The 25,369-nt window shown below is 42.2% G+C and overlaps 1 protein-coding gene across 5 annotated transcripts in view; it reads right to left on the bottom strand.

Annotated features, from left to right (window-relative positions):
• The window catches only part of IGSF9B (immunoglobulin superfamily member 9B), a 130,841-nt gene that overhangs the window by 34,821 nt on the left and 70,651 nt on the right, over nt 1-25,369 (bottom strand). For 4 of the 5 annotated variants that reach the window (XM_089537670.1, XM_089537673.1, XM_089537672.1 and 1 more), the window contains 6 exons: nt 22,642-22,787; nt 16,036-16,178; nt 11,648-11,788; nt 10,829-10,945; nt 6,292-6,442; nt 3,477-3,600 (listed from right to left, as the gene is read on the bottom strand). In XM_089537670.1, the coding sequence (XP_089393796.1) occupies nt 3,477-3,600; nt 6,292-6,442; nt 10,829-10,945; nt 11,648-11,788; nt 16,036-16,178; nt 22,642-22,787 (822 nt within the window). The remainder of the gene's footprint in view (nt 1-3,476; nt 3,601-6,291; nt 6,443-10,828; nt 10,946-11,647; nt 11,789-16,035; nt 16,179-22,641; nt 22,788-25,369) is intronic. The other variant, XM_089537671.1, reaches the window with a different exon arrangement.

Below are 25,369 nucleotides of genomic sequence, written 5' to 3'. Positions count from 1 at the left end.
ATGGGATTCCCAAGTTGCCTGAAAACTCCCCTCTGCACCACTGATTCTACAAAATCTTTTGACCTAACAATGCTGCTTGTACAGAATAAAAATTATTGGCAGCAGTAGGTTCAAGTCCTTACGGAGACACCAGGTAACATACCAAGCAATGCAAAATTGTGTGTGCATGCATACATACACACACACAGTTTGGGCAACAGCACCTATGCCCAGCACCTAGTAAAATTCATCAGCCTGCTAAGTGTAGACGTAAATTCCGGTGTGGGTTTTTGATTAAGTTTGTTGTAGGGCTATCCTTTAAAGCACTCCAGCTCTTTGGAAAATCATGGTTCTTTTTCAGGCTTGTCCGTGTCCTTATGTAACTTATTCGTTCCATCTGCAGGCTGTGATCAGGCAACAAAGCAACTATTACATAGGTAAATTCTTCTCTACTAGTCTGCTTTTTCCCCTTCTACTTCTCTGCAATTTGTCTGAGTTCTCTTGCAACTCCAACCATGCTATCTGGTCTCTTCCCATAGCACCTAGACAGTCTACTGACAACAGAGTCTCTATCTCTGGCCCACCCCAAACTAATCCAGTGGCCAACCCTGCCAGGTATTTTGATAAATGAGAAGGAGAACCCTTAAGGATATCTGTGGAAGTGGATAAGGCACCTTGAAGGAGAAACAAGCTTCTGAACATTAAAGTTGCAAAGTAAAAAAAAACCCAACTCCAATCAAGCAGAATGAGTAAAACTCAGACAGACAAGAGGTTCCCAGGATATCATTCAAAACAGGAAGGATAGATTAGTGTGGCATCAACAGGAAACAAGCAACAAACTGTGGATCTTTATCATCCATGGGTTCAATATTAATCCTTAGGACAGTGACTTTAAGACTAGGAATTAAAGCAGTTTGGCACTGCTTTAACTGTCATGGTTTCATCCTACGGAGTCCAGGGATTTGCACCAGAGCTCTCTGACAGAGAAGGCTAAATATCTCACAAAACTACAAATCCCAGCATTCCATAGCATTGATTCATGGGAGCTAAAGCAGTGTCAAACTGCATTAATTCTGCAGTGTAGGTGCAGCCAAAGTTGTAAAGCAGGCTGGGATTTTCTGAAAAAGATAAAATGAGTACACCCACAGTTTGTGATATTCCTTTGCAATGAATGATTTCATTTGAGAACTTTGTGTGTTCTTCTATGTTTTATTGTCAGTTCATATAAGCCAGAAAAGAATAAAGGTCAGGGATTGCGGAAGTCAAATTGCCCATCCAGGGAACTTGGAAAGCCACAAACACCCAAGTGGTCCCCCAACTCTGAAGTTTGTTGTGAGTTGTTCTCCTTTTTTTAACAGAAATTATTATTATTATTATTATTATTATTATTATTCACCTTTATTTATAAAACACTGTAAATTTACACACACACACACACACACACACTTATATATACATATATATATGGCCCAAATGTGTCTGCATGCCCCCTAGCTGATGTGGGAAACAACTGGGTTACATTACCAGGGGCACTGGATTATTTTTTGCCCTGAAGAAGCCTTTTTCCAAAATAGCAAACAACCCGATGATATCTTCCGCTTCCCCTTCCTGTAAGATCTCTTCTGGGCCTAAAATGATCCATGGGATGCCAGAAATGTAAAGGACACTGCAAGAAATCCCAAAGCATTTTTTCCCAAAGCGGGTGCTGAAGGGCCATATGTGACCAACAGATCAAATGTCCCCTATAATTGATATAGAGCAATAGGTGGACTTATCAGTACTGGCCATTGCCTTACATCAAATAAGAACCCACCTTAGAGTATGCCCCCCAAAAAACCTTTGCAAGGTACTGTGTCCAGTGTCTATTTGTTCAGTAGAACATACACCAGAGAATACATTTCCTGAAAATAACAACAACAACAACAACAATAAATGCTGAAAGCCATTCAGCATCTTCCAAAAATGAATCATCATGGGTCTAAAAGAATAGGTTTAATTAAGAGACAGCTGCCATTCCTTCTCTTCCACACCTTTGGGAACATTTTCTGCAGGCTGGGACCAAATCATGCATTTTGCTCTCCTATCACATTACCCTATAAAATGCAACATGAAGGTACAAAAATGTCGTTTTGCAAAAGCGTAATTTAACAACAACAACAACAACAATAGCCAAGAAAGCTGGAAGCATAGAAGAGAAGCAGCTGGCTGCTCTCCTCCAAGGTGAGATGGGGCTCACAGACAGAAAGCAGTTTAATCATTCCTTCTCAAGGACATTTTAATCACGGAGGCAGCTGTGTAAATTCCGTTCTCTAAGCCTATTCCCTCAACTGGTCCCACTTTCTCCCCGCCTTTCTCCTCCTTTTCCCTCTCTCTCTCTGCTTCCCCTCCACACACTTCCCTCTCATCTCCCTCCTTCTTTCCTTCTGCCTCTCTTTTTGTCTTTCTACACAATCAAGTCCCATTGCCCTCCACTTCCCAAGCTCCTCTATTATCCTCCTTCCAAAGCCAAACAGACGTTTATTATGAGGCGAGCATATCCGATCTTTCCGGTATCAGTGCACTCCATCTGGTCAAATTAAAACAGGGGAGAGGAAAGAAAGAAAGAAAGAAAGAAAGAAAGAAAGAAAGAAAGAAAGAAGCCCCCGAGGACCTGAGAGGAGGAACATGACTGAAATGCAGAAGGTCAACTTGGCACTTCTGTCAGAGTCAAGAGAGGGACAGAATATCAATCAGCTCAGAGGCATAGTGAGAGACCTGCCTTTCCTTCCACACAGCCTACTCCACAAGGCAAGAAACCCGCTGCAGCAGCATTTCAGTGTCCCACCACTTTGCAGAAAGATGGAAACACAGGAAAATGCCTTCCACCAAGTCAACTATTGCTCTGAAGCAGTTTTCCCGAGTCTCAGACATAACCTGTCATCTAGTCCTTTATTTATTTTAAAAGCTTGGAGATGGTAGGGCTTACATCTGCAGCCTTCTGTGGGCAGCACTTATGCACTGACACTGAACTATGCTCCCCTCCTCTTGCCACACAAACCAAGCACAGCAGGGTCTATCACTCTCTTAGGATCTCATCTACTTTGGCTCTAAGCCGGTCTTGATCAGTCAATGATGGCACAATATACTCTAAAAACAATATACAGCATATTGAGGTCCATCACGGAAGAAGTGAAAATGTAACTGCGGAACATGAAAACAACCCATTAGCTTCCCTGTGGCTGATGGAATCCCTGTAGGAAATCCCTGTGTGGGATTATTAACATGAAAAAAAAAAAATACCAAGGTGTAAAATTTTCCACAGAAGAGAAGTCCATATACAGTTGCTCTCTTCCTCGTTCTTCAAGAATCTGACCAATATCCAAACATGTCAAGTTATCAAGTTAATTGTTCCAAAGTGGACTTAGCCTGAGGATGTCACAGTGTCACATGCCTACTCCAAGTTCTGGCCAAAGGGGAAAGAAAAGAAGCAGAGAGCAAAGCATGCTGGGATGACTCACAGAGGGCCGTACCAAACTGAGAATGTCTGTTCGTATCCGCCATCATAGCCAGGCTCCCAGGAAACATTGGCAGAGGTCATGGAGACGGAGATGCGCACATTGCCCGGAGCATGAGGGCTTGTGCCTGAAAGAAGAGGGAAAATAGAGATTATGGCTGTCAATACAAATATTCTGGTGTTTAAATCAGCCTTTCCCAAGATGGTGCCCTCCAGATCTAAAACTACAATTTACTTAATCCGAGCATGAGTCAGAACTAGGGTAGGCTCACTGGACCAATGGTAACTCAACATGTATGTTCCAATGGTTCAGTGGTACTACTCTAATTAGGACTAACAATAGGACTCAGGTCCATGGGAGGTATACAAGCCAACACTTCTGGAGGGTACCAGGTTGAGGAAGGCTAGCTCAAGTTAGTGAAGAGGAAACTGTTACTTTGAAAACTGTTAGACTGTGGCTTATAGAGATGTATAACATTTCTTCTTTCCCTTATTTTACTCAGTTTTCAGACTACTAACATCCTCAGTAATTACTGTTAGTTTTCCTATCTGTACCATTTCTGCTACTTTTTACACTGAAGCAGCACACCAGTTTTGCCAACCATAAACCTGGCTGACTGGCCAGAATGTTTCATGACTGCCACCAAAGTCACTGGCATTATCATTACTACCCCATGTAGGTAGTAAAATTCAAGGAAAGCATCCATGGTCTGGCTCAGATAGAAAAGATAAAAACAACAAAACCGCAGGACATTAGCCTCAGACCTTGCTTCTCATTCAGAACAATTCATACCATTAGGAAAGCTCTTGCTTAGCCAAGCCTCTATGTCCTATAGTTTTGCTGTTTTTATCTTTTCTATTTGAGCCAGATTATGGATGCCTTTCTTGAATTTTACTAGCTATATCTGGCCCTTGGAATATCTCTGGAACTCAACTTTCATTTGTCTTGGACCACTCAAAAGCCTCTTGCACATCTGTTTGTAATCTCAACCCATGCCTGCCCCAAATATATGCTTTGGGCATTTACAACCAAGCCAAGATTCACAACTACTTAGGGCCCTGACCCATGTTGGGCCCTATCAAATATTGAGGGTGAAACTAACTATCCCTCTAATTGCAAACTACAGGTTGAGAAACATGTTCCACTTGGCAGGAAAAGAAGCTTTTGTTTTGAGTACATCTACAGACATAGCCAAAAAAGGCCAAACAAATAATAAAAAGAGGACAGATTTTGAGAGCAGATTCACTGGAGCAAAAAATTAAAGGGAAACATTGCTATTCTCTTCCTGGGAACTGTTCCTGATTTGTGCTTTTCAGAAACAACATTTGCCACAGCTATCATGCAAGAAATATGAGCTTCCCTTGGCACAGGAGAGCATATCACCTTCCTCCATATATCCCTTCGTCACTCTATTGACCCAGGGGCTCAAGTAGTTGACTCCTAAAGAAGTCCAAAGAAGCAGCCGATGAAATATAAAGAATCCATAGAACAGGAGACCAAGAAATATTGGGAGAATAGATCCCAAGATTCTATTTCACCTGCTCCATCCAGAACAGAAGGTGACCGATTGGAAGATTTTCTTCATTTGTCCACAGGGTGGGCAGCAACACAACATTTTCTGATCTATTGTCACTTTAGGCAAAGTTTCCATTATTCTTTCCTGTTGTGTGTCATGTTTTGTTCTCTTCCAAATTAGTTATGAGTCAGCTCAGTACTACTGTGCACCTGTGCATGAAGCCTAAGCTATTTATATTGTTTTCATAATAACATCAGCAGAGCCAGCATTGTAAAGCATTTGAGTGTTGGACTAGGACTCTGAGAAATCAAGGTTTGAATCCCGATTCGGCTAGGGAAACCCACTGAGGACCATGGACAAGTCAGTCTCTCTCAGCCTAAGAGGAAGACAAGGCAAGACTCCTATGAATAAGAGCATGTCTGCACAAACCAATTACACTGGACTCACCACTTGACCTGTCTACACAATGCAGGGCCAAATCCCCAATTCAGGTACAGACTGAGTGGCTGTTTACAGGTGTCTTACTGTGTCATCTGATGATGACATTGCAATGACTTGCTCCCTTTAAGTACTGCCACTTTTCAAAGTATCTTTCATCCCTAATTTTTCTCTTTGTAATCTAGTCTTGTTTTGTTCATCATTCTGTCACCTAACAAACCACCAGGAGCACTCCATGGCAATTTGTCCTGCTAAATATCCTTGGTGCCTGTATTCTAACTCCCTCTGCTCTGACCTCACTGTCAAATCTGCACTTTCATTCACACCATCTTCTTTGATCTCTCAGCCTCTCCTTAAGATTTTCATTGGACATTTCTTTTCACAGTGTTGATAGTTTCCTGAAAACTGCCATCACATGCCATGATGGGGAATCTGTGACACTTCATCCACTAAAGCAAATACACTGTTTTGACACCACCAGAATTGTGTAGTTCTCAAGCTGCTATAGTTCCATATTGAAGGAGTCCAAACCAAGCTATTGCACATTTCCTTATTTGAAAACAGTGCTCCAATTATGGGAGAAAGAGAATGCAAAATTAATTAAATCTACTGATAGCCAAATTAGTCTTCCCTCTATAACATTCTAAAAACTGTATCTTAGAGGACAGTGACTAAAATTTATCTGAAGATGACTTAAAAATGAAAACTATGCTGTTGCATCCAGTGATGAGACTATTTATCAGACTATGATGAATCACTGTCGCACACCTAGCTTAAGAGCACAGTACTTCAGGAACTAAAAAATTATAACCCCCCCAACCTGCAATGCCTTGTAGCAGACTTTCCAAATCTTCCCATACCTACCGATGACTGTCAGATGAGTGCTAGCTGTTATGCTTGTGACTATGTTGGTAGCGACACATTCCCACTCTCCATGGTCATCCTTACTGAGAGATCGGAATTGGAGGCTGCCGCTTGGAAGAGTGTTGTGCTTGCTTCTACTGGGCTTCCCTACCTTGGTCAAACAACAGAGAAAACACAGGGGAAGGAAGGAGAGAGAGGGGGGGTGAGAAAAAAATAACTCAGAGGCATGTTTCAAGGACATGAGACCAAGGCAACACTATGCTAACAGGATTGTCACATACTGGAGGGATCCTGACCCTTTCCTGTAGGGATACCCATAAGTACCTAACCAACAAGCAAGACTAAATCATTGGCCAGAGACTCAGAACAAAGTAAGTTCCCAGAAGACAATCTGGACAGGTAAAGCAGGTAAGAGCCAGCATGGTGTGGCAGATTGAGTGTTGAACTAGGACTCTGAACAACAGGCTTCAGTTCCCTTCTTGGTCATGAAAACCACTGGTGAGCTTGAGTGAGTCACATGCTCTCAGCCTCAGCAGACTGCAATGAGAAATCTCCTCTGAACAAATGTTGTCAAGAAAACCCCATGATAGGTCTTAGGAACAACTCCAAGGCACACAACAATGACGATGAAGAGTAGCACAAAATAGATCTTAGTTAGTCTCTGTATGGGCTATGATATCCCAGAACAGCCTTGCCTAAGATCTGCCACAACTTTCCCCTGTTAGCTTCAACCCTCCTTTCTGATGCTAGATGGCTACTCATACATAATCTCATTGTGTCGCCCAGTACAGCCACGTTGGCAGTGAATCACACTCTGAGATCAGAACAAGGTGCCTAGCATTGATCCCATGACTGGACTGAACTCAGAATGAGGGCCCCTCACTTCTGTGGCAGCCAAGCCAGGTGGCACAATGGGACATGTTTTAAATAGCCATCCGTGTCTGAATGGAGGATTCCAGATCTTCCAGTAAGAGTCAGAACAACTAATTACTTTTTTTTAAAATCCAATGTAAGAGGTGTATATCCTGGTTTTGGCATTGAACAGGCTGGATATCATCTGCGCTGTTCGTGCCAGACTTGAGGATTGTCTGTGTTATCCTGACTCCTTGGCAAGAGGTCAGGGGGAGGGTATTTTATTTCACCCATCCAGGCAGGGCCTAAGCGAGGACCAGAAAACCAGCAAAGGCTTCAGAAAATTGTAGAAAACATCAAGGAAACAGACAGGGCAGAGAAAGGACATGTCAGTGTCACACATATAAGCTTTGGGTAGGCAAAGGCCAGTGGCAAAGTGCAGCAGAGGAACAAGACACAGGGCTCATTATTGTTTTAGGTGCAAAGAATTCTATGGGAAGGCCAAGCTGCCTGTCTTCAGCCTTGCATGGTGTGTGTGTGTGTGTGTGTGTGTGTACATACACACATACGCACGCACGCACGCACGCACACAGTTAGAATGATTGTAGTCCACCAATGTAAGTTTTTGATAATTATAAACAGGAGTTCAGAATCAGGATCTCTTAACAAATACATTATGGGAAAGTCTTCAACTCTTCTGGAAGAAGACAACTACTGCCTTGCTGAACAAGGTAGAAAAAGGTACACCTGGCTCCCAATCTTTATAAAGTTTCCTAGTAAGGAGCCTATGTACAGTTATCCACCAGAAACTGGTCAGTGATCCTATTCACAGATGACAATCATTCTCTCTCCTTGTTGCTTTCTAAGAAGATTAAAAAAAAGGTATTTACAACCAGATCCTGCAAGGTATGCACCATGGAGTTCTATTACTAGTGTTACTTAGTGTAGTGTTCTATATCAGTAGAGGGAGTTAGGAGCCCATGGAATTCACTTGCTTTCACCCTATCAAGAAGACAGCCCTTGGTTAAAAATGTCTAGGGCTGTACTTTGCCTGGGGAAGCAGTTTTGCTGCAGTATCACATATATGAGAATTTTCCCCTCCCTTCTGTCCATTGTATGTTGCTTTTGTTGCTCAGTGAAAAAAGGAAAGGCTAGTACTGAGAGGGGGTCAAGGTGAGCAAAATGGCATTCAAGGGAATCCAAGGAACATGAGCAGTTCCCCAGTTACACTAGCATAGGTACTGTTTTACACATTGCACAAGAAGATATCCAATGCTTCTTTGTACAACGTCTTTGTTCTGGGTGAAAAGGAGCAGCTTGATACTTTGGGGTGCAATTCTATGCCTCCACTATCTCTGTATAGCTGTCATACCATTCTGGTCTACTGCCAGGAAAGAAAGGGCAGCCTTTGCCCTTGTCTGGAGGGTAATGGCTGCTTATGCTTCCCTAGCTTTCCAACATCAGCCAGATAATATCTAGGGGTCGGTCTACACTTGCCAGAATACTCTGAGCTATCCCTGGAGTATTCTGCCTCTAAATTCCTCCCTTATTTCTTTTGCTGCAGGTTATCACCTCTCACAGTGGCTGACTTCCCATGTGTTTCTTGCCCGGTGCCACCAAGGTCAGAATGAGGCAGCCAGGCATGCTATCAATGCTGGGCACCTCGTTCTGACCTAAGAGCAACTTGTGCCAGAGTGAAAAGACAGATGTCAGCGCTGCTGCAAAAGGAGACGAAATCCAGCAGGAGGAGGAATATAAGGAACAGGATATGAAGAAACAGATTGGTTCCCAATTGGCAAAGGGGTCAGGCAAGGCTGACTTGTTCAACTTGTATGCAGAAAATATCATACAAAGAGCAGGTTTAGACTTAGAAGGAGGAGGAGTGAAGGTAGGAGGGAGGGACATGAAGAATCTAAGATGTGCGGATGACACCATACTACTAGTGGAAAACATCATAACTTGGAACAATTACTGAGGAAGGTCAAAGCAAAAGGTGCAAAGGCAGGCTAACTGCTGCCTTTGTGGTGCTGGAGAAGAGTGCTGAGGAAACTGTGGATGGCCAAAAAGACAAATAAATGGATCCTTAAAACAGATCAAGCCTTAACTCTCCCTGGATGCCAAGATTATGAAAATGAGACTGCTGTATTTTGGGACACACCACAAGAAGATACAACTCAATAGAAAAGACAGTAATACAAGGAAAGGTGGAGAGTAGTAGAAAGAGAGGAAGATTGCATACAAGATGGATAGACTCAATTAGGGAAGACATTAACTTGAATCTGCAGGACTAAAGCAGAACAATGAAGGGCAGGGGGTCTTGGAGATGTCTCATGCACAGGGTCACCATGAGTTGGGGCCAACTCAAAGGCAGTTAACAACACCTAGGGAAAGGAAGCCTTGAATTGGGTGCGGGCAAAATGAAGACAGTTGGGATTTTGGCTCTGCTTCATGTAAACAGAATGCAGTGACCCCAGAGGGAATTCAGGGTAAATCACCCATGCAGACAAGCCCCAGGTCTATTCTTTCCGCCAGTCATTGGCCAAGAGGGAGGTCTGAACCTGGGAGTCTTCAGATGGCTTTGTATGCCTATATAAATACGCTGATAGAGATTTAGGCTCTGCCAGTATGACAACAGGATCTTGAACTTAGACTCCAGGAGGAGTCTGGTTAGGAGAGCAGATCAAGACTCTGGAGAGAGAGCATTTTCAGAGGCTCTATGAGGGGCAGTGTCTGGAAAAGTAATTGTTTTGGCTGTGACCATGTAAGTTGTTTTTTTCAAAAAGGCATTTTTCCAAGCTGTGCAAAGGTGAGACTGAGAACTGAGACCCACAGAAGAAACAGGAGTCCCCAAGCCCCAAATGAAGTTATGAAGTTTATTAGGTAACTCTGGCCCTCTGTCTCACAGACACATACAGACTAGATGAAAGAAGTGGCAGAAACCATCATGCAAGTTCTCTGAATTCCATAGAGGAAGAACAGGATACAAACAGTTCACACATGCATACACACACTGACAATTTTGAAGAAGCTGCCAGGTAATACAAAGCTGCCAAGATTCACAGCCTGCTGCTGTCCAGAGCTAGTGTTGTGTAGTACTTAGTGTGTCAGGCTTTGACTGGGGGAATCCCAGATTCAAATCCTCATCCATTTTGGAATGGGCAACCAAAATGACAACCCCATCTTATTGTGCCCCATTCTTGTCATCACATGTTTCTTCTCGCTTGCAAGAGGTAACTAGTGGTATGAAACAGACAGAAGGGAAACACACCAACACCCTTGATATCAAGATGTTGGGTACAGATTAACCAAACGTTATGGTAGGAGGGAGCCTAATTCAGGGTTGCTGTGCTTGTCTGGTCTTCACAGGGCAACTGGGGAAAGAAGTCTTGGTGGTGGTGGTGGTGGTAAGGATCTGTGGTACATACTTGTACAGAGGAGCAAGAAAAGGGAGGGAGTAAAGAGCAGCCACTTTTGCAGATGCTCCTAAGATTTCTGCAGTTTCTAATGCTTTCTTGCAAGGAGCTGGATTCCCCCACCCAGCGGCGGGACAGAGCGGCAGTGTTACAGCCCAAAGCGAAGCAGCTGACCCTGCAGTTTGCTCTTACCAAGACAGAGTGTGGCTTCTCTGTCTGCAATATTAATCAAAAGCCAAAGGCACTGCAGATTTTTCTGGCAGGCCGGGTACCTTTCTCCAGGCGATGACAGGAAAGGGATCTCCTGCAGCGGCACAGGGTATCAACAGCTCCCTCCCTGCCTCTTGTCTGTACTCCCAGCCTGGTAGCACCGTGAAATAGGGTGGGTCCTGAAGGCAGGAGGCGGCAGAGATTGGGGAGAAAGGAGAGAGAAAGGGAAAATAAATAACATCGAACCATTCTCATTGAGTAAACAGCATTAAAAAGAGCTCTTCCAACCAATTACAGAACTTTTAGCTGATTAATGAATGTGCCAAAAGCCATACAGTTAGTAGATTACACTGACATACATACAAGCATTGACCCATGTAAATTCACAGATAGGAGGGTGCATGCAAGATCTCCATCCATAGTGGTACTCTCTCAGCTGTGCATTTTTATTAGTGTTCAGTCAACCTCAGAGAGATCCACTGATACTATACACTGATATTGTGTGATTTTGTGAGTTTGTGTGTGTGTGAAAGAGAGACAGAGAGAGGAAAGGGAAGGGTAGGGAGAGAGGCTCACAAGTAGAGCTCAGATAATTTACTGGATATACTAGACTATAATCCGATCTCATATATAAGTCGAGGTCAGGTTTGGGGTCCATTTTTGACTAAAATTTCTAGAATTGTACATGAATATATACAGTACTCTACTGGGACAGTTTACATTTTTATAAAACTGGGACAATTTACTTACTTGGACTCTAAAACTCCCAGAATTCACCAGCCAGCAGTCATACTAGCAGGCAGATTCTGGGAATTCTAGTCACCATATGTATCTTTTCTACAGTTTGCTCGCAGGGTAGGAATTTTAAACAGCTGAGATACCTTCAGTACCAGTCGGGCAGGGGGTGACTGGCCCATTGTACCCAGAGCATTATAAGGCACGCAGGTGTATGTGCCAAGAGCTTCTTCCGTTGCCTCTTCTATTCGAATTGAGCCATCTTCCATTAGACTCCAGCCAGAAAACTGCACAAGCAAAAGAGGAGATGCACACATTGTATGTTCCTGTAATTCATGTATTATGTATGATCCCCCCTCCCCCCAAAAAATTACCTAGTTTAAGGTGCATCTATTTAAATGTGGATGCGCTCTGGACTAGAATACAGTTGCCCCTCACCTTTAGCTAACTGTTAAAATATTTACGTAATGCTTTTAATTTGTCAGTAGATGCCGCTATAATGCAGTTTACATCATCTAGTCATAAAAAGCAGGTCTTTGGCAGAGATCCAGCATCTACAGTATAGGTAGCGTTGCATGAGCAGCTCCATGTCTTGCCACGACCCCACAGCTGTCAGACCCAAGAAAGGGCCCTTGCTGCTTTCACTTATCAGAGAGAAGAGGAAGTGAAAGGCTATTCAGCCTATAGAGAAGCAGCTGATCTCTGCTTGGTGGGGCAGTGAAAGTGTACTTGCAAAAAATGATCCACATTTTCCTTCCCTTGCAAGCCTAGAGCAGTCAGATCTTCATGGTCTGAACTGGCTCCCGCTTCCTTCTCTCTCACCAGTAAGTCACGTCAGTGGAGGACCCTCCTATGGCTTGAGAGCTATTGGAAGTTTGGCCAGGGGTGCACAATTTCTCTAGGTCTCAGTTAATGCCTGATACAAATGGTACAATCAGTTCTGTCTAGAATGCTAGTAATGTGGAATCAATTCACTCCTTGAATTTTTCTGGAGTGAAACCAATCCGTAGTGTTTCAGGTGCTTCTCAGATCCACATTTATCATTGCTCCCATAGTGTAATGTAGGAGACAGAATTACTGTCCCTCTGTGAGGTTTAGAAAACTGCTCAACACTATTCCTTTGTCTTTTCATTCTCCCTTTCTCTTTCTCTTTCTCAGTTAAAATGCAAAGTTGGATCCTCCCTAATGAACATTGAGAAGAAATCTACAGATGGTGGTTCCTTAGATTTGAACTGGGGTGATTCCAAAACCAAAATCCCTTGTCAACATTTTGGACTGAGTTTGCATCTCTTTCATTTCTGTCAGCTGGGAGATGGTCAGTTCTCATAACTGGCCTATTTAGATGGCACAGATGTATTGCTTCGGGCAACTACATTGACACAGAGAGCCCTGCTAATGAAATGTGGACAATTTCTCCTCTTGGCATCAGTTTGAATCTAACTCAGGTCAGTAGTATTCAACAGCCACAGCTATCTCATGGCTGTTTGCAGGCTTAGGTTAAAAAAAGAAAGAAAGAAAGGGTTTTCCAATTATTCCCATTATCCTTATAGCCAACACATACAATCATCCAAAGCAAATGGGGATAACAGATCTGGCTGAAGTATACTGCAGTGTACTCTAGAGTAAGCTGCCTTAGATTCCTGACCAAATGTAGTACCATCATCCCTACAAATCACTAAGAGCATATGTGCCCCATTTTAAAGTGCTGGTTTGGGCCTATAAAGCTTCAATTTCTTGAGATGAGTACTGCCTGCACTCATGGGAGTAACATCTGCCTCAAATTGTTTGCAAGTCCATCGATAATGTTTTGTCAGTGGATAGGCATGAGAGACATAGCTTTGTCAGCAGTGGCTCCCAAGATCATAAGACTCCCTCTTCAGAGAGATGTGTACCATCACATCTATTTCAAGTCACTCTAAGGCTAGGCTTTATAGGCACTGATGGTCAGGGTTGTTGTTGTGTGTCTTCAACTAATTTTCAACTTATAGCTACCCTACGGAGAACCTACCACAGTGTTTTCTTGACAACATTAGTTCAGGGAGGATTTGTTTTGCCTTCCTCTGAAACTAAGAGGGAATTTGAATCCTGGTCTCCCTGTGTCCTAGGGTGCATGTATGTTGTAGAAACGATACAGTCTGACATCACTCTAAGTGCTTTAGCTCCATACTACCAAGCCCTGGCAACCACAGTTTTAGACGGTCTTTAGCCTTCTCTGTCAAAGAGTGCTGGTGTCTCACAAAACTACTAATCCCACGATTCTTTAAGATGGAGGCATGGCAGTTAAAGTGGTGTCAAACTGCATTATTTCTACAGTGCAGAGGCACCTAGTCCAACATTCAAAATGCTACACCATGCTGGCTCTCTGATGGTCAAAGACTGGGATGTAAATCCTTACTTATTTCATTACTGCATAAAAGAATGAAGCATTCCAGAGGTTTGCTTCCTAGTAATAAAATTAGAAGTGATTTAGCTTTTTTTTTAAAAAAATGGTTGCATTTCAATAATGCTTTTTGCACAAGAACCAGTCTTCTCACAGAAAACAGTCTTTTGAGCAAAGAATGCTGTTTTCTGCACAAAAACCTTGCTTTCTGTGCAAAATCTTTGGTGTTTGCACAAAAAAAGTATCCAAGGAGACATGCGGGGGACTTGAACAATTTTTAAAGTCCGTAAATGCAAAACAAATATTGCAATAGTTCATTGTTTCCTCGGTGAAGTGTCTTGATGTACTGAGAGATCCTTTCTCGCTGAGAATAACTGTGAATGTTCTTTAAATCCCTAGTCAGGGATGAGCCCTTGCAGTGAGCTAGCTAAGAAGATGTGATTGATAAAGAAGCCTAGATGGTACTCAGGATGTAGAGGGTGCAGTTTTCTAGGCTTGTTATACAGATATTTTCACTAACAGATGAGGAAAGCCAGTCAGTAGAGCCATGGATGAAGATAAACAAAACCAGAACCTTCATTAAACAGCCATCTATAAAACTATCCTCCATGAACCTGTTTCTTCACCCAAGATGTCCTTGGTGCGGACATGCAAAAAGTGGATTTGTTTGCTTGTCGGACTTTGAAAAGGAATCTAGATTTCTCATAACAGAAATATATTCTACAGATTATGGGGGAAACCTGCCACTGTAAACACTGGTTTCAATGGGTAAAGTAAGGCATGTTGCAGCAACCTCTGTAGCGGAAACTAAGAAGCCTTTGGAGTGCTCAGTTGTGGCTGGATCATGCATCTGAGCAACACCACTAGAGCTGAACCTGAAAGCCACAGTTGTAGTTCCCCACTCCTCCTCTCTGCAATTTGAAACAGTCAGAATATAATCTTTAGGCTGTTAATATTTAAAGGAAACTCTAAATATTGAACATTTTGGTTAAATATTTAAAAGAATGAAATCCTTGATAGGATTTTTAAACCATGGTAATAGGAGGACAGAGTCTTGTTAAGAGGTGCTCTTTTGAAGCTCCACGTCCCCATATATAGTCATAGCTGCAGGATAACACTTTATAGCTCCACCGGTGTTAGATTAATGATGCTTGTGTCCCGCAGTGACAGGAGAAATGAGCTCCCTATGAGAGACTAGATGGGGGAGATTGCTGTTGATTAGACTGAAGAATCCAAAATACAGGGCACATTTTGTGGTCCTCTTAAAGTGAAGAGTTTCCCTCTTGGGAAAGAGAGAGGGTGCTGGAAGGTGACATTCAGGGAGGGTGAGATCCAGCCCACTGTCTAGTTTACAAAGGGAGGAAAAACATTTTGAGACATCTGCATGATTTTTTTGGGTAAGTGAGCAAGGGTGTTCTTTTTTTCCTGTGTTTATTCCTTTAAAATGAAACAAGTTCCACGCTGTCATTCCAAGCTGCGATACGGCTGCATGCAGGGGCTGATCTGCCACATGCTTTAAAAATGAGGGCTCAACACCCCTGGGAGATGCATTCTGTGATGACACAGTGCAGCATCTCGCCTACATTCAGTCCTTATTTGCAAAGTGCACAGCACTTAAGAAGGCACCTTAAATGGTTCTTTCAAAATATATGGAAAAGCCTTGGTCTCTCTGTATGATTGTACAAAACAATGTTCACCTCTTCCCATCCAAATGTATTGCAACCTACCCTTAATTTTGGGGGGCATCATAATTAATCCAGTGTAGTTAAGTTGTTAGAGCAGGTGTGAGAATTGTATCGTCAGCCAGATGTCATTCGATTGCAACTCCCAGCAACCTAGCCAGCAAAGTCAAAAGAAAAGGGTGCTGGGAACTGCAGTCCAACAACATCTGGAGGGCCATGCAATTCCATCCCTTGAAAATGACGAGATCTTGGGAGCTTCTGGTTCAAATACTCACTCAGCTATGGAGCTGACTGGGTGATGTGGGGCTAGCCACAGTATCTCAACTTAGCCTGTTTCAGAGGCTTGTTGTAAGGATACAATGTGGGCAGAAAATCTTATACAGCACTCTGAGTTCTACAGAGGAAAGCCAAGATTAAAAAATGCAAATAGATATTATTTAAAAAATAAATAAATTCTAATAACCATCTTTACCTTATCTATGTGCAGAGGGCGTCCATCTTTGTTCCATTTCACCAGGGTAACTGGAGGTTCTGCCTCAACTGGGCAGCGAAGGTATCCATGTATCCCCACAGGAACATATATGATGGGTGGCATGTTCACCACCCTGGCAGGATCTGGAATAAAAAATTATGAAGATTTTGTTTTAATCTAACCGTTTTCCTTTATCTTCCAAATAAGAACAGACATTTGCCTTTATATTATAACCTATATGAACAGAGCGTCAGAAATATTTTTATAATGGAGGCCAATCCCACATGCTAAGTCGGTAACATACAAAAAACTCCTGCTTCCAAAGTCCATTATCCTTGTGCTCATTATCTCTCCCTGATCCATTAGAACAACATTTAGCAATGACATGGAGATTTAGTCATTAAAATCATTTTTATCTCAATTTATATATGCTAAGCTCTCGGAACATAAAATATATTTGAGGGGGAAGGCAGGAAAGCACAAATACACATGCATACTTCTCTCTTTGCTTTGTACAACTAGCAATATAATTCCATCTCATGTTGCTTTAAAAGTTAAAATAAAAATAATTCCCACTTAAGATTTAGCATGTGATAACTCTCAAGTTTTGTCCAAAGCCTTATGTGTAAGCAGGAATAATATGAGTAATTCAAAATGACACAGGGGCAAGGGACAAATTGGTGTCCACATTGGTATGCTCCATTGGTATGTTGTCTAGAGCAGTGCCACTCAAAGTGGTGGTCCCTGGACCAGTGCTAGTCCCTGGGCCATTGGCCACTGGTCCCTGGAAAGTTTCCAGGAACGCAAAAAACAATTGTTATCTAATGGGCAAAAATTTAGTGCTGGTCCCTGGCACATCAGGAAAAAATAACTCCCAGTCCCCCACATCTGATAGTCCGAGAAGGACTGGTCTAGAGTTAATTTTGGGATATATTTCAAATGGTCTGTTTGGGAAAACATATATGAGGAAGGGACAAAGGGATACACACAGAGAAGATGTCTGAGAGAAGGCAATTCAGTTGAACTAGCAAGTTAATTCCTGGCTATGGGGATCCACATCATTAAGTCTCTACAATGTGTCACCGAAATGAAACATAAAGATGAAATTCAGAGTTCCTACCCTTCCAAAAGAGATAAATCCCAAAGAAGTTTGGCCTGAATCTAACTCCGGGGTGAATCTTGACTAAAGTAGACCCACTGAATCAATTAATGAATGGTGAGTCAACACTTCTTCAAATCCCTTGGTAGAGTGAAGTAGAGTAGACTAGGGTCTACTCTAGTTGGGTCTTCCAATGCAGTCATGGCTTTGCCTGAAATCCAGAAAGCTTTCTGCTAGCTTTCAATAAATGAGCAGAATTTCCAGAGGGCAATGGATGGCACTGTTTGTGGGAGGCTTAATTCTTCTTCTCTGTTGAAGTGCTTTGTTTGTGGAATGCCCTTCCTTTGTATCAGTGCTGATGCTGGTTTCATTCCAACACTGAGTTAAAAGATGGATTTTATTAAAGCTTTTAGGATCTACTTTGGTTTCCAAAAATATATGTGCACATAATTTTAAAATGTTGTAAACGTTTACGTTGTTTAACCTAAGTTGTTTAATATCCGTTTAGTCAGTTTAAATTATGTTTATTGTTTTGAATTCTGAACCATTTGAAATTGCTTAAACTGAGTTTAGTTGTATGCCATCCTAAGAGCCCATGCTATAGGAAGAGACAGAAATATGAAAGGCATATGAAATATTTACCTCCAATATCATCTAAACAATTAACAGGGGTATGTTGTGAGAAAAGAGGGGTGATGTATGGCTAAGGTTTCTCGCTTGCAACCTGGAGTTGGTGTTTACACCTTTACAATGGACCAAGGCAACAGGATATAATCCATCTGGCTTTCTTGAACTCTGGTCCTTCCTTGGTTCCATCATCAACCCAGCCTTCCTTCCCACCTAATGGACCAAACAGCGAAAAGGGGACACAAGGACCATGAGATCACCAAAACACAACCAGGGGCCACTGCTGTCCATTTGGTTTTCCTTCTGGCCAGGCACAGCCAAAGGTATCAGAGCTTGGAAACATTTCCCACCCAGCATGATCAACAGCTATTCTGAAAGTTGTAGCACAAAAAGGTTAACTATTTCCTGAGCAGTGGTTGTCTCCGATTGTGACAAGCCTTGGTATGACACAAGAACTCTGAATGTTCCTTGTTAATTCACCTTATGCCTTTCAAGAGCTGCTTTATTCAAGATCATCCAAGGTCACTCCTGACCACTCTCAATGGGAGTGCTTCTCATGAGTGTCCAGTAGGTGCCTTTTATATCCAATGCTGTCTGATCCCTTCTGAACTGGAGATGCCAAGATGTGAACCGGAGACTTCTGCATTCAAAGCAGGCAATAACCACTCCATTGTGGCCACTCCTAACAATGATATGGGCCCTATTAGACAACATGTCCACGGCTCTGGTCAGCCAACGTCAGCAGCCTGTGACATGACAGACCCCACATCTGACTCCCTTAAGCAGTGGGACTGTTTTTGAACACACATTTCCACACAAACATAGACCTACATCAGAAAGAATCCAAAGAAATTACACTCAAATCTACATTTTATTCCCCTTTATTCATTTATTAAAGAGAGAGAAAGAGAGGAAGAACATATCTACACCAGAGACTTAAGCAGATTTTAAAATAGCAATCATCCCTGCTCTGTAGGGGACCCTGGAGCTTGCAGCACTATGTGTGTCTAGGTGGATTAAATACTTTTAGCACCAGATTTCACCAAACTGTACTTCCCTGGATTCTTCAGTAAAGCTATATTACACTGATACACTGTGAACAGATATAGAGATAGGTGGAAAGATAACTTTCATTTTAAAAAGTCAGCACTTTCTCGTCTTTTCTACCTGGGAGAAAATCAGGAGGGGGGGTGGACACACAGCAGAATATGTATGTGCTGTCTACATGAAAACGGTCACAGTAGGAGGATTCCCAAATGAGTGTGGTAAAGAGGAATCAATTTTCAGTCAGGTTATTTAAAACAATTTACTTTTGAGTTGTAGCTGTTGTTAACTCAGAGGTCTCCTGATTGCTTAGAAGAAAGGAGCTGCCTGCAATAGACAGAACGTGTAGTGAACCAACAGGGAAGGAAATAAACTATGCTAACAAGATGGTCTTTTCTTTAAAAAGGCAAAACAAGCACTTCAGAAATCAACAATAGCGTGCTGAAAGAACTCCACTCTGGCAGGATGAGCAAGATTGGAAGGAAACATGAAAGATCAGGAGGAACCCTACTGTCTTAGTGAGATCACCAAGCAAAGGATGCTGTTTTAGAATACAACCAGGATGGTCATGGGGTGATGGCCACTTAGGTCTAATCTGCACTGCAGAAATAATGCAGTTTGATACCACTTTGCCATAGCTCAGTGCAGTATAGAAGAGGGAAATTCAGCAGGCGCTGCATGTCACCTGGTTGCATGACAAGCAACACCATTTGCAATCCCCTCATCTACACAAGTATTAAAGATACAAAAAGATACAAAAGCCACCTCCAGTTATGGGACTGAGAATCCTAATGAGGACAATCATATCCCTGTACTCCTCAGAGGAAAGGTGGGGGACAAATAGGCAAGAAAGAAAGCTGAATGGTAAGAATACTTTGAGGATGGCCAGGGAGCCACATAGGCAAGATGATAGTCATGACAACAACTGGAACTATGTATAGCCAGATCAGGAAATAAGGAAATGCCTTATTTCTAAAGGATGCTAAAATTAAAACCCCTCAAATTATTTTAGAACATGGAAGGACTGCTGCAGTGGGTCCAGGGGCCAAGGTTTTTGGAAAGGCCACATAAACCCCCTCAAAATGCCAAAAAAATTAAATAAAGCAAAGGCAGAAGTCATCACCGGTTCTCTTCTGGTTTTGACAATCTGGTTGTTCTTTTTTCTTTTTAAACTGTTAAATGGTGAGAGGGCCTGGAACCTATTTAAAAGGTGAATCATTGCTCCTGGCAACTTCATGGAGAAACAATCCACCCTCCTTTATTGCTAGGAAAAGGAAAATCCAGGAAGTCTTGAATGGTCAAGAGTCATAAAACCAACCTTGGGCAATTGTGGCTGCTGCCTCGCTGCAGATTTGGTGCCATTTGACAGTGCTTTAACTGTCAGTTCCATTTTACGGAAGCCTGGGATTTGTAGTTTGTAGTAACGTGTGAGCTCTCTGACAGAGAAGCTTAAACATTTCAGAAAATGACAAAACCTAGAATCCTATAGCATTGAGCCATGGCAGTTAAAACAGTGTCAAACTGCATTAATTCTACAGTGTCGTCTGTACGTACCCATAGGGCCACATTTTGCTCAACCTTGTTTCAGGGGTATAGATGAAGGAAAATTTAGGAGAGGGGCCGAATTATTTGGAGTGGCACTGCCTGCCTCTTTATTTATTTTTTTTAAAAGTATGATATTCCTAGTCTTTACGTTCACAAAAATAATTCCCTTTACTTATATGGAACATGTAATATCAGTACTTGTACCATATTACTTCAACCTTTTTCCTCTGATTTCATGCCATTCTGGCTAGTGCGATTCTGGCAGTTAGTAGCCAAATGAAGTAACTTTTCCAAGCTCTGCATCTCTCCACTCACATAACTAAGCCCATGCTGGAAGCAGTCTCATCAAATTAGCAATAGCTGGTAAGATACACTATCAAATTCCATTAAATTATTCTCCTTTTAATACAGTGGCTGTTTTGAAATCACATCCATTTGCGTTTTCCTCCATTTAAAAAGAGGTGGAGGGATAATATCAGTAATTCCATAGTCAAACCAAGAGTGATTGAATGATGCCACCATTATCAGGGATTTTGAATCTCTCTGTTCTGTGACTGATAGGAACACAAATGACTGGAGGGTGGGGGTTAATCCTTATTATTCTGGCTGGTTTTAAAATGTTCTCTGTTTATTTCTTTTCAGTTACTCAATATGATGGCCTACAAGGGACAAAATTGAACACACACACACTGCAAAGGCATTAAAGATTAACAACTGAATCATTAAAATTCATAAAACAGCCTCACATATTCTCTCATCACACTGTTCCAGCAGCATTTAGTGTGTGAATTCTGCATGCAGATGTTTATAGGATTCTGCAAGTGGAGTGGGTTTTTCAATCACAATTGTGTTTTCTTTTTTCTGACTCTACACTGTCCACAGAAACACACACAGAGACGCACAGACACCACTCCTCTTGCCCCATCACATTTTGCGAACAGCTGACAACCCCCAATGAGCAAATATTTATCAAGGTCATCCGATGCCGACTGTGGCATCGTAACCCAGATTTGGATCCAGAGCATAATGAAGAACTTGATTTGTGTACATGCAGTTTAGTGCTGTGTCTTAGGAAATGTAATCAACATAGGCTCAAGGGATTGGTAATGGGACACTGAGCTTTTCACTTCTAGGTCACTGGACAGAATCCAACTCGGTTGATTAATGACTGGCCAAAAGCCGTTGCCATCTGACAGCTACTTGGGTGACGCTGAACAAGATCGTTTCCTATCCAAACTGAGGTGGAGAAAAAGCGGTCAGGAAAATCGGAACCCTAAAAAGGATGTTGCTTTTCCCTCTAGGCTTACAGTGAAAGTGAGAGGTGGATAGAGTATCAAAGATCAAATGAATAAAACCCAGAACAAGGAAAACATCCTGATACTGGACAATGGAATAGATCCCCCATCTCATAGACAATCTCAAGAATGGTCTCAAGAACCTGACTTTAACCCCAAAGGAGTTCTTAGCTTAAATCACTTTCTGAAATCTTGTATCAGGCAGTACATTGCTGATGTTACCAGATGAACATTAAAGCACTCATGCATGGGGCCCATGGTGGTGGAGGAATAAGTCATATTGCTTTTCAGTACATGGTGGCACAATATTAGCTACTGAGCATTAATATAGCTTTATATAAGTCCAACTATATTGGCTTCTTTCCCCCCCCCCCACCCCTCAAAAAAAAAAAAACACCTAGAAATGATGTTTTGAGGATGTCAAGTGAGACTTCACTGGGTTTCTGCCTTTTGGCTTTTGCTAGATTTCTGCAAAAACAAAATGTAGGCTAAACAATATACTGTTTGGGGGGGTGGGGGGGAGAAGGATGCAGGAAGCAGCTTTTGAACTATTTAACAGATTGGAAGCCTTAGTATAAGACAAATAATAAAATAAAAGCTGGTGGGTGTGCATCCTGCCTTGGAGAGGAGTGGCTGATTAACTCTCCCCTGAGATATCTAATACGGACATGATACTCGACTGAAGCATCTGCTGCTTGATTTAATATGGCAGCACTAGGTAGCATTGCATTAAACAAAGCAATTAACCAGCAACTGCACCAATCAGCCTTTGTGTCACAAGTCCCTGTAACTTAAGCACAATTTATTCTCCAGTCCCTGGACTTCTGCCTTGCCAACTCAGTAATTGTGGTGCCCATTAAAAAGGTACAGGGTAGCTGTACAGGGATGCCACCGGCTATGTTTCCTGTAAAAATAGGATCTATCACCAACTGTTGCCACCTATTTGTTAACTCATTTCCTAAGCTGCCTCCATTCATCTCGAACAAATGCACTTACATTGCACTGTCAGGTAGGCAGAGGCTGAAGGCGAACGGCCGAGACTGTTGCTTGGAATACAGGTGTATTTGCCAGCATCTTCAGGCTTGACTCGGAAGATGATCAGTGTCCCATCAATCAAGATCCGAACCCTCAGTTTAAGGTCACTGCAATGGAACAAGATGAGAAGGGGGCAAAAAAGTTTCAAAGATGGGGAAAGGAGCAGAAAACACATAAATATCAGTGACCGTGTGTGCTACGGGTAAGAGTCAATCATCTTCCAACCAAACTCACTCTTATGATGGACAATCTCTGACATGTACACAAAAGTAAGGAAAAAACCGAACTGCAATTCTCAAAATCCTTAGAGGACTCTGGAGGTAAATCCAATTTGGATTCTATCTACATATATATGTGACCATTCTTTTTTATGAAAACCTACTTCTTTTAAAGGGAGCCAATGCGGTTTCAGTGATGGGCCTAAGACTATGGGAGGCCAAGGTTTGAATCTCTGCTTAGCCATGGAAAACTACCAGGTGACCTTGGGCAAGTCACATTCTCTCAGCTTTAAACAAAGGCAATAGTAAACCTCCTCTGAACAAATCTTGCCATGAACAACCTTAAGATAGGATCGTCACAAATCACGAGTCAGCTTGAAGGCAAGTAACAATAACAAATTCCTTTTTTAAAAATCCTAGGAGACTGAAATTGTGTATCACATCTGGACTGGTCATTGCACCAGGGGGACAAGAGATTTAAATGCATTGTCAGCTCTCACGAAACATGCCGAGAGTGACAAACTTTCTCACCTTAATCCACCTTGCAGGGTTATTGTATGAAGAAGGGAGGAAAAAGAGGGAGTGCCCTGAGCAAACTAGCACAAGGATAAAACCTGTGGATAAAACCAATCAACCTGTGCTGATTCAAATCATTCCTGATATGTGGGCAAACAGAAGCCTTCTGAAGTGTGGGAAGAAGAAGATGGCACGCCTCACATCCATAGTGCACCAGATGTTTGCAAAAAAGCAAGTGTTGAATCATTTATGGGCAGTCTGATTCTGGGTCAGGGTTTCAAACTCAGCACGATATGCTCCCTTGCTTCATACACTTTAAAAGTGACCTATGAAGTGTGGAGATGCACTCTATCCTGGTCATAATACAGTGGCATAGAAACTCAGCTGGCCTTGGATCAAAAGCTGGAAAAGTTACTTTTTGGAGACTACAGCATCCAGCATTTCCCATCCAGCACAGCCAGTGGATATCTAGTTCACCCCAAATGTTTTGTTCCCATGGGAATTCTGGGAGGTACAGGAATGACAGTTGCCAAAAAAATAAATTTGAAAGGTGTGTGTGAACAGAGCAATGAGGCTCTGGCGTATTTCATCCTCTCCTTAGAAAGTTCAATCCCTCATACCTGTAAAAGCCTCTACTCCCATCCCAGCATCTGCTGCTTGAGGCAGCTGCCTCACTGCTATTGCGTGAATGAAAATCTTACAAGATACAGCCATTTCCCTCATGAAAAAAACACTCTCTTCAGAAGGATAACCTTATTTCCCTATGTACCTTTCCATCAGAATTGGCCCAAAGGCCTTTTCCCAATGAAGAAAGTCCATGGAGAAATGGATGTTTCAGGGGACAACTGCAAAGTTGAAATGCACAGATCCAGGGGGTGACCCACTGATGTTTTCCTGCAAAATTCATGTTTTGTAATTCACCTCAAAATTCTCTATATTCTCCTACAGGGTTGTTTTTTGTTTTTGTGTTTGTTTGTTTGTTTGTTTGTTTGTTTCCTAGAAGAAAAAAATATTACATCTGAACTGGACTGAAAGGCTGTCCCAGGGGGAACAATTCCACTTTTTTGCCAAGTTTTTTTAAAAGAACACTATGGGTCTTTTCAGGACAACTGATCCTCCCCAAGGGGCTGGATTAACTAGCATGATAATGTTCCAAGGAGCATAGGAACTCAGTCATATTGAGATTCCTGCTGTGCTTTAATTATTTCAGTTTCCCCAATTTGAAAAGCATGTTTTGCTTGTTCCTTGAAGTGATTTTTTCTGAAATTCCCCACTACTCGTCATATGTTGCCGGGCTCCTGATCACAAAGCAATGAAGCGGAGCTTGTGCTCCCAGCTGGAAGAAATCATAAACAATACTGATAATCCTGGCCAGGAAAAAAGCGACAGACAGATAGAATATCCCCTGGACTGCAAGATACTGCTCCGTGGGATAGGATTGTGCTAGTTTGTTATAGCAAGAACAAGATGCCTGTGGCATGTTAAAGATAAGCAAATATGTTGCGGTGTTAAGATTCCAGGGGCCAAAACTCACTTTGACAAATGCATGAACTGGTTTCGCTAAATTGGTAGATATGCACACACATACATGGTTGTAGGTTACAGATAGACATTCCTACAAACACATTAGAGTCAACATCAGAAATGTGGCCAATGCTGATCTTACCTGGCAAATCCTAAGAATATATGACACCCAGTGGGAGATATTTGAAATCTTTTCCTGAGTGCTGATGTAGAAATGGCTCCCAACAAACCTATGATCTGCATATCAGGAACCAGCACTGTGAATATGCACATTCTTCCTCTCTCTTCTTTGTCAGCGTTAACCATGTCTTATATCTAAATGGACATCATGGTTTATACTAACCATGGTTCCCTCAAGCACCAGTATTCAAAAACATGGTCTGAAGTGGGTTTTGTTTTCAGGAAGCTATACATTCACCAGACATTTGCAT

This window comes from Sceloporus occidentalis, unplaced genomic scaffold (genome assembly GCF_023333645.1).
Source record: "Sceloporus occidentalis isolate IW3139 unplaced genomic scaffold, rSceOcc1.0.p SCAF_9, whole genome shotgun sequence".
Classification (NCBI taxonomy): Eukaryota; Metazoa; Chordata; class Lepidosauria; order Squamata; family Phrynosomatidae; genus Sceloporus; species Sceloporus occidentalis.
Note: the sequence above shows the minus strand (reverse complement) of the source record. Positions and strands in the feature narration are given on the sequence as shown.